This window comes from Acanthisitta chloris, unplaced genomic scaffold (genome assembly GCF_000695815.1).
Source record: "Acanthisitta chloris isolate BGI_N310 unplaced genomic scaffold, ASM69581v1 scaffold7014, whole genome shotgun sequence".
Lineage (NCBI taxonomy): Eukaryota > Metazoa > Chordata > Aves > Passeriformes > Acanthisittidae > Acanthisitta > Acanthisitta chloris.
Window position 1 is genome coordinate 19683 of NW_008670858.1, and position 10183 is coordinate 29865.

Below are 10183 nucleotides of genomic sequence, written 5' to 3' on the forward strand. Positions count from 1 at the left end.
GGCAACCAAAAGCCCCGCAGTCACATTCCAAGTGGGCAGAGAAGACCAAAGAGCCAGCAAGAGGTACACACTTGACAAGGTCACCGGGACACTGGGTTTGTGAATCAGCTGACAAATAACACGCATGTCCCCATGGTATAAAGCAAAAAGGAGGCATTAGATGTTCCAATCTTTGTGGAAAGGGTTAAAAAAAAAGTACTGAAGTCTGGGTGGACTGTTTGACCTCATTTAGCTGAAGGTCAAGCCAAGCATGTGGCCAGGTTAAAACAAACTAGAGCCCTTCAAATAACCGAAGTGACTGTCCCCATCCAACCCATTCAGATGGGCCGTGACAAAGCCAGTACTCGGGCATCAACACATTCTGTGTCACGTAACAGCTCTGTCCTTGGAAGAAAAGGAAGAAGGAGGCAGTACAAGAGGGAGGTGAAAGATTATTCCACCCTCTTAAGGTGAAAACAGAGACACCAAGTAAGAGCCAGAGGCTACAGCTCCCCTGAAGATACCACTTCTATTGGCATCGTGGTGCTCAGCTTTAGAGACCAATGCAGTGCAGAGACAGTCAGGCACCCCACTCCTCTGGCAACCCTTAAAACAGGATGAAGAGGGGCACCTGAGCAGGGCTCATCCTGGGCAGACACACCTGCTCGCTCATAAACACAGCAGAAAAGAACTTGGAACTTGCTGACCCCTCCACCATGCAGCCAGTCATCCTCTTCTCAAGGCATCAGATTCCTCCCTCCCTACTGATGAAGTTGCCTGCTTTGGACAGATCCAGCTGCTTACTCCGAGCTCTCTTCTACCTCCTTTTGTTTCTTCTTTTTCTTCTTCTTGGTGCTGGTTTCACTGGTCTGTGGAGAAGTTGGAAAGGTCAGGAAATCATCAAAAAGGAATCCTCTACCGCTCATTTCAGAAGGAACAGCCCCAGCTCCAGCAGCAGTGCAGGGTCCCCATGGCCACAATCCCCCATCAGCCCCATACAAGCACTCGAGCACAGCGACTGAGTGCCAGCACCACCCTTCCCACCAGGGTGTACATGACAGGCCACCAGAGCAGAGGTGGCCTGGCAGGAACCTGCAGATGATTGTTCACCTCATCCCTGCCCCTCTGCAGATCCACCCCCCACAAGCCTCACTTGCCCTATCTGCCACCACCCTCAACCAGTTCAGTTTACAAGTGCACCTCTGTAAGAGACCTTTCTCTGCTGGAGGCAGCCTGCCACTTTGTGGACATGTACAGCAGGATGCTGATGTGTTTATTCTGGAGGTACTGGGGACAGCCAGCAATCTCTCCCATGTCTGGACTGTACCCAATTACATACCACTTCTATTTGCTCTTCCCCACTCTCAGCAGCCTCTTTGGCCTTCTTCTCTTTCTTCTTCTTCTTCTTCTTTTCCTTTTTGCTCAGCTCCTCTGGTGGTGGGGTGGTAGGGGATGGTGGGGTCACAGCCTCCTCACTTTCACTCTCTGACTCTCGTTTCCTCTGTTAGGGCAACAATGAGATGGAGCTGCAAATTGTGCTCTGGGTTGTGAGAAACTGCTGGAGCTCCAGGCAAGGAGCTGTTGAATGTGCTCTGACCTGGTGCCTAATGAAGGGCATAGGGACCTGCAGAGCCAGCTGGGAGTGGGTGGGTGTCACCCAGAGACTCTGCAGGAGCCAATAAAACACAGAACCAAATTAGCACTGGACCAAGAGGCATGTACAAGGTGTGCAGAACATGGGAATAACAGGGACACAGAGTAAGGGTATAAAAGCCTAGGATTCCTTTGTTCGGCATCCCTCCCTGGAGGCATTATTTGAGCCACTGTACCACTCTATTAAATTATTTATTTTCATAAATCCAACACCTGAGATTCTGCTGTGGGAGATCTGGGGTCCAGCTGCTTGTCTGGCAGTGTGTGTGGTGTGCAGGGAGTAAAACAGGGCACCTGTGGGTTCACTGGAGCTGCTGCTGTGAAGGGGCCTCAGTCCCAGCAGTGACAGTCTGAGCGCAAGTGTGACCCCAGAAGTGGCATCTGAATGCTCAGACAGGAAAATTTCCTTAACACTGTAGCTTGCATGACCACAACCCACAGTTCCTCATTCTTATGCTATGCTACAGGACTTGCACCCAAAGCACAACATCCCAGAGACAAACACTGGTCTGGGGGGGTGAGGCCTGTGACAGATCACCCTACAGCTGGCTCATGGGCCACACAACCACAGCACATGTGGCGGCTCTAGGTTCCCAAAATATGGAACACCCTGTGGAACAAGCAATCAAAGCAGTACACAATCAATCACCCAATACCAACTGCCTAGAGGAACAGGTGCATATCCACTCTTCATCACGTCCCAGAAGTCTTACAGCCAGAGAGCACTGACAATACTCACTTTTGGAAGCCTCTCGACCTCTGACACAGCTTGGTGATCAGCAGCTGCTTGTCTCTTGGAAGTATCCCTGAAAGAGAAGGTCCCCAGGCTGAACAGGACAGTTCTGCCTCATGCTGCTCTGCACAGGTACAAATCCCTGTCCTCCTCACAAGGGCTCTGTAACCCACCCCAGGGGCTCAGTGGGGAAGCTGATGTGGGGAAGACCTGCAGCCTGCAATGGGGCAGGGCAACAGCAAGGCCTCCCCCAGTTAATTTAGCAGACTGACTCCCTCTAAAACCACAAGCACAGGCTAAAAAGGGATAACTGTCTGCTCAGGGCCTTTCCTTCTGACACTGCTCCAACAGCAGCACATTCCCAGGACTGCAAAAAATGTGGCAGTACCCCATGGGTCCGGACAGCCAACAGCCTTGGGACAAGCCCAACATGCTCCACACACAAACAGCAGCACCCAACACAGCCCTTGCTGCACAGTGCTTCCCTCTGAATACCATGCAGGAGCCACACACCCTGTACTCACCTGTAATCCACATAGTCCTTCTTCCAGGAATCTGGTGTGCTCTCATTGGGCTTTCCGTGCTTGTCCAGCAGACCCTTCTGGATCATCATCCTCTTTTGACTGGCCTGAGAGCAAAGTGCAACAACTCAAACTGCAGCTCCAGGCAGGAAAAATCCTCCCTGGGTTTTCAGCCACTCAGCTTAAGAGGAGGGAATCCAGGAACAAACCAAGCCAACAACTACAGTTACTGATTTAACACTTTTCCAAGGGCCTTCTAACATATCACGTACAACATCCCCTGCACAGCAGACTAAACCTCAGACAGGAGACATCTTCATCAGTAAATAAGGGCTAATTTGTGGGTGAAATCACAGCAGCAGAATAATATGACTATGCAGATCATGGAGCTTAGATCTTTGGTTGGGTATCTCCAGCTTAATGACCTGCAGTATTTCAGCTGAACCACTCATCTGCAAGGTTTTGCAAACGACTCCAAGATGCTTGAAGTGTCCTGCATTACCTCACCTTTGCTGTGAGATAGATGTGCACGCATCCCCAAAGCTCTCTGCATTTCACCTGAACCACAGGAATGAATAAGCCACAGCAACACGACACTGAGTTTTAAGTCCAACCTGCATCACTCAACAGTAAGACCAGCTTGGCTGCAGTCAAGCTAGCACTGCTTACCTGCTGATTTCCATGACTACCACATGCCTGAGATGGGAGAGGAACCCAACAACAGGTGTTCCCACTGCTCTGGTCCTCCAAGTCATTTAGTGTCTCACAAGACAGTTTGCATTTTGTCAGTGTTGCAGTTGCACCAGAAGAAAACGCACCTCCTTGCCCAAGCCCACCAGAGCCATCAGCATGGGGTGATAGATGAAGGTCATCTTTGCACACAGTGCTAATGCCATCTACTTCACATCATTTGGCTCTTTACCAAAGGAGGGCTGGTGCTGTATAGACCTGAGAAGCCCCATGCCTAAACACCTGCAGTGGCCCTAGCTGGGCCTTGAGCAGAGCTGCCCAGGCTCCACTGGGAAGGAAAGCCTCACTCCCACTGGCATTGGGCTGGCACAGCCCTGGCACAAGGAAGTGCCACCATCATGGCTCTAGGACACCACAGAATTACACCAAGGCCCTGAAGACACAGGCACAGCTCTACTCGAGGAGCTTGGAATCCCACATCCCAACAGCTGGGCTCCCACCACCACCCTGGGACTGACTGCACCCCATGCCACTCACCTTGGGACCGAGACCCCATTTGCGGGGATACGTATCTCTCTCCATGATCACTCTCTTGATCTTTGCCACAATGCCATGGTCACAAGTAGAAATCACTGCTGTGGTCATCAAGGCAATGGCTGCAGAAGCAGGAAAGGAGATCGTGAACTTTTTAATAGCAGAACTGTGACAGCAATGCAGCAACCTGCTGCATTCAGCCTGTTCTGCTTCTGTCAGCACAAACAGAAACAACACCCTCTACCAGTGCTGGGAACAACTTCTGGACTAATGCTTCCAAGTGCTGCCCTGCTCAAAGGCAAAGAGCATGGCAGTCAGGGATTAATCACATCACTTCCAGGCATCTCAAGGGACCACATCACTATAGAAAGGACTAGAGCTGCTCCTTCGTCAGCTCCCAAAGCCTTCCACAGCCAAACCAGAGGACACTAATCCTACCAATAAATGTTTTTCTTGCTAGATCCCCAAGATGACCAGAGTGCAGGCAGTACAAACAACAGGGCTGAACAGCTTGGCTGAGTTACAGCTCCCCAGGCCCTTGAGCCCCATGGGTCTGCACAGAGCCTGAGGCCACACAACACTGAGCTCCATGACACATCATCTGTATAATGTCAGCACCTGTCACCTACACATCTTCTCTGAAGACCCTGGTTAGAAGAAAGCACCCTTTTGAGTCACTGCACAAAAGCCTGTAGTTGCTTGAGTCCCTCTGCAGTGATCTGCTAGGGAAGTGTGATGTACCAGGTGGCAGCATGTGATCAGACATCATCCCTCATCCCAGTGAGGTTCGAGCCCCCCAAAGAGGGGATCCAACCCTGCCAGCTCTGCTTCCCTCTTGCAGGCAGCCAGCCACACACCACAGCAGCCCCCAGTAGGACACTGAGAGACTGCAGGGTCTCTGGAGGCTGCACAGCACCCAGACCCTAGGACAGGAATCAGTATTCAAACCATCAACACTGAGGAATGGTGGGATATGGAACAGGATGAAAGACTTGGCCTGTTTCCTATAAGCATCACACAGCTCACGAACTCTTCACACCTTGCCAGGGATTGATGCAGGCACTGTTTCCTAACATCCTGCCCAATACCAACTGCCTTGGGCCCACAGTCCTCATCAGGAAACATTAATTAAACCTCCTGTGCATGGGGACTTATTTGTGATGCATTCACTGAAATGCAGCCTGTTATTTCTGCAATTATCTGGGCACAAGAAGAATGAGGAGTTTCATACCTAGGCAGATAGCTTCTCCTTTTGTGGTGATGACAACAATCTCCTGATTAAGCTCAATACCATCTTCATACCGCAGAACACCAGGCAGCATGATCTTGGCTCCATAGCAAATGGCATTAACCTGAAAAATATAAGGAACAGGAGGGCTTATAAGCTATTATGAGTTAAAACAAGGTAAGAAGTGACTCTGAGTTTTAGCTTTCCATTGTCATTCAAGCAATAATATCCCTAAGTATTTATTTTTGTCCACTGTATAGAACTTGGGGGTTTTGAAAGAAGTAAGCAAAGCACCTATCACAGCAAACAGTGGGTGAGGCAGATCTCTCATAACCACCAGCACCCTCCTCAAATGATGAGAGCAGATTCTCTGACAATTCTTGGCTCTTGCATCTTACTGCTGGGCAGTGGCTCTTACAGGGTTCTACACAAGTCACAATCAGAACAGTACTGGACATCATGTGGCTCTCGATCTCCCATTTATTGTATTAGCTGTACAAGTCATGAGAACACTTTGCAGTCTCTGCCTGCAAACTGTCACTGCCTCAAGAACTCACCGCACTATCTTTCATGACGAGCCTCTTGTGTGATGTCAGCAGCTTCTCCAGTGGCAGGATAACTCTTCGCAGGTAACTGTCATCCTTGGTGTTGTCATACAGCCACTGTGCATCCAGGACGTCATGCATGGTCACCATGTTGTCCTGCAGAGACACAGTCCCTCTAAACATTCCCACCAGTCACCAACTTGAAACACACACACACAAAAGAACATTCCAACAACTGAAATGCTCAAAGGGAGTGAAAAACAGATGCTCAACTCAAGCATCAAACACAACCTGGAAGAGGCAGGAAGAGCTTACATCAACAGCTTGGGGTCAGCCTGACTTGGGCTACCACAGACTTCAACTTTCCTAATCTCAGACAGCACTTGGATCTAGTGTATAAAACGTAAGACTTTTAAAATACAACCTAATTTCAATTCCTGGGACTTCTAGAGAAAAGTTAGTGAGCTGAAGTCTAAATTAACCAGCTCTTCAATCTGTCACACGGAATAAATTCTCAAGGAGCTGTTAAGCACCCAACAGCTGGAATTCAGAAATGACTGCCAGTGATTACAGCTGTGCTAAGAGTACAGATAGGTGACGAAGCACTTGCACTCTGATACTTCTGCATTGCAAAGAAATTAGTTCTGGAGCCTAGACCAGACTGAAAAGACTGCTCTAGTGCTGAAGATCACACAACACTGCATCTCCCAGGCTCACTCCAATGAAGCACATTCCCAGCACTGTGCATGGCCAAGCAGACAGCTCACACTCCTGAGCTCATGGAACGTGTGTTTTGTAGACTGAGAAACACAGGTGACAGAAAACAAACTTTCAGTCACCATGTTGCACTTCCCAGTCACTCACTGTCCCAAAGTCTAATTACCAGAACAGGAGCAAAATCCTGAACTGAACTCAACACTTTGGTTACAGACCATCTATGCCAAGAGCTTCCACTGGTCCAGGACTATTCACACAATTCCTCCCAGCCACCAAAACCTGTATCTTCTCCTAACACTGTGAAACTCACACAGCTCCAAGGAACTCCTGCAATTCTGACCATTTCAAATGGGCTGGTTATGGTTAGAGCTGCCACTCTACCTCCTCTCCCAGGATGCCTGAGCGGATTCTGCGGAGCTCTTGCATCTGGCCCCCCACACCAAGCAGCAACCCGAGGTGAACACAGAGTGTTCGGATGTATGTGCCTGCTTCACAGCTCACCCAGAAGATACCTGCAATGCATGACAGGACAGAAGAGTACTTAAGTAGGTATCTAGAAAGGAACCACATTTGGAGGCTCCCTTCAAGAGAATGGAGCTGTATGTCCAACCCTTCACAGAGCCATCAGCAAGGGGTGATAGATGAAGGTCATCTTTGCCCTGAGAGCTAATGCCATCTAATTGACATCATTTGGCTCTTCCATGAAGGATGTAGTACAAAGTACAAAAAATACATGGAATTTGCTTCTCAGCACACCAAAGTAAAGCATGAAAATTACTACTTGACAATGATTTAGGTCTTAAGACATCTGCCAAGTACACAAAGTATCACATTTCACAGAAAATGTAATCAGCTTTTGGCTTAATAGGAGAAAGGCAGGAAAGCTCTGTTTTACCTAATCTTCTCTCAGGATCATACTCCACCAGCTTGCTCTCATAAATGGTTCTGACTCTCAGCTGTCGTTTGACAGCAGCAATGAGGGGTGGTCGCTGAAACAGGGCACCTGTCAGAGTTTCTATTGCCTGAGGGAACAAGAAGTAATAGCTCACACCAGTGCCCTAATGTAGGAGAACCTCAGAGTCTCCAGAAACTATGACTTCCACGAGTGACAAAACACAAGGTTTATGACATGACCAAATTATGGTACTTAATAAAGCAAACCCAAACCAGTGATGTGGTCAAGATGCTGTCCCAGCTGCTAGAGAGCACAGCAGGGCTTTTTCCATCAGGTGGCAGCATGTGATCAGACATCATCCCTCATCCCAGTGAGGTTGGAGCTCCCCAAAGAGGTGCTCCAACCCTGCCAGCTCTGCTTCCCTCCTGCAGGCAGCCAGCCACACACCACAGCAGCCCCCAGTAGGACACTGAGAGACTGCAGGGTCTCTGGAGGCTGCACAGCACCCAGACCCTAGGACAGGAATCAGGATGCTGCAGGAGGGCAGCACCACTGCACTCAGAGAATGGATAAACTGTGTCATCACTTCACACACAACACACCTGAGCACCATCCCTGCCCTCTCATCTCCCACCAGTGCCCAATACTTTGCCTGCCAGGTGCCAGCATAGCTATGAGCACGTGACTTACCCTGGCTAGCTGGGCCTCACTCTCAATTGCATTGTGCAGCCGAATAATTCCCACATACTCTTTACCTGAAAGAAGGAAAAGAGCAGTCAGGAGTGGCCACTTGCATTTAATGTTGATCTCCAGGTCCACACTGCTTCACAGGGCCCTGAAATCCTAACGGCCATTTCTTTTAGGAAGTGTGTATGGTTCATTACAGAGCCAGTTATTCTTCCAAGAAAATAAACCTAAGCTATGCTTTTTTCTCCACTGAGTTTTATTTCACTGGACTGGTATAGGCTGAGGCTGTATGTTCAATTAGTACATGACACCATGTCAGAAGTGTTTTCACTGGCTTACACCAGCAAAAGCCCCAGAGAAGCAACCAAAAACCAACCGTGATATTATGGATGTGTCCTCAGTGGCACAGAATGACATGCAATCCTTCAGCTCAAGGCACTAAAGACCAAGGTTAGCCCTGTCAAGTACTAGAAATCTTTATTTTTTCTGGAAAAGCACTTCACAGGTCCCCGGTCACTGTACAAGGCCCTGGGCAACAAACATACCTGCACTCTGCTGAGATTTGACCAGCCGTGTTGCCCTCTCAATGCACACAATGAGGCACCCTGTCACCTTAGGATCCAGAGTGCCACTGTGTCCAGTCTTCTCCACTCGAAGGATGCGCCGGATCCATGCAACCACCTCGTGAGAGGATGGATTGGAAGGTTTGTCAAGGTTAATAAAGCCAGACCTATAATGCAAAGGGTCAGAAAGCAGGAGCTAAGCATCAGGGCAAACACAGCAACAGTATCAGATGACAACTTTGACAATATTTGTCATGGCTGCAAAGAAATGCATTTCTATACAGCCAGACAAGCAATGGGCCTCAGAAGCTGTCAGAGAGCACACACTGAGCTGCTGCACGCACAACAGGTGATATGTTCCATGGTCAAAGAATTCTCTTCTCCCATGACGGCTCATCACTACTCTGCACTTAAAAGAAACCAAACTGTACAAACTCCAGGCAGTCTCAAAGCCTAGCAGGGCAAAGGACTTTCCCAAAGACCCCAGAGAATTCCTGAAGTGTTTGCATGTTCCTCCACAAGCCCAGAAAAACGCAGACTTGACAGCGACCAGTGGGTCCTATTTAGATGTTTACTGATTAGTGGCAGGGCACTAAGTCAAGCAGCAAAGTACAAGAGGAATCCAGAACAGGAAATGTTTTAAGGACATTAACTGAAAGGAAAATAAACCACTCTGGACCTTATTGCACTCACCTAACATAGTCAGAAATTTCTCTCTTCAGGGGATTAGCACCGGAGGGAAGAGGTGTGTAGTGTGTTGTCCTCACGTTTAACTTGTCAAAGTTCTACAAAAGCCAAGCAAAAGTTACAAGTCTGCTTGAGTTCACTCTGATTTCAGCACTGCTGAAACTCTCCACTGAGGACACAAGGTCTGATTTGCAAGTTGAACCGACAGAGACACTTCCAAAATGAAAATGGCCCCACAATGAAACCACAGCAGTGTTTTACAGAATGAGAAACAGAAATCCTGGGCTGAAAGTGACAGGCAAGTAGAATAATACACATCTTTACAATTCAGGAGAAATCTCATATGCCCCAGAAACTCAGCACAAGCAACTCAGGACTCTACAGGCCACAGTCAGACCGAAATAGGAGGCTGAAGAAATTTGGCGGGATCTTTACAGGACACAAAGAAGTTACAAAACAGGCGTGTAATTGGTACTGCTGGACAGGCTTTATAACAGATTTCTGCACGCACACGTCTTGCAAGCTATTGCTTGCAGTGAGGTTACACAAAGGAGCAGTGCACCTCCGCGGGCAGGGGACAAAAGGAGGAGCAGGGATGGACCACGAGGTCGTGCACGACTCGCCGTACCTTCAGCAGTAAGGGCCACTGCGACGTGTCCAGCTGGGCGATCCGCGACTCGGGCTTGATCAGAAAGTCCTCCGTGCGCTGAATGTCCTGAGGGGGAGTTACCGTGGATCAGAGGCGGCAGGG

At 48.9% G+C, this 10183-nt stretch overlaps 1 protein-coding gene across 1 annotated transcript; it reads right to left on the bottom strand.

Annotated features, from left to right (window-relative positions):
* Nucleotides 1-702: 702 nt before the first annotated feature.
* Nucleotides 703-10159, bottom strand: DKC1 (dyskeratosis congenita 1, dyskerin; the record flags this gene model as incomplete). The annotated part of the gene is made up of 13 exons (XM_009073846.1): nt 703-848; nt 1319-1480; nt 2372-2438; nt 2890-2993; nt 4114-4232; nt 5342-5462; nt 5896-6039; nt 6982-7112; nt 7496-7622; nt 8186-8250; nt 8728-8912; nt 9439-9530; nt 10061-10159. Coding segments are annotated over 13 exons (1485 nt in total), but the record flags the coding sequence as incomplete, so codon positions are not given.
* Between the last annotated feature and the right edge of the window lie 24 nt (nt 10160-10183).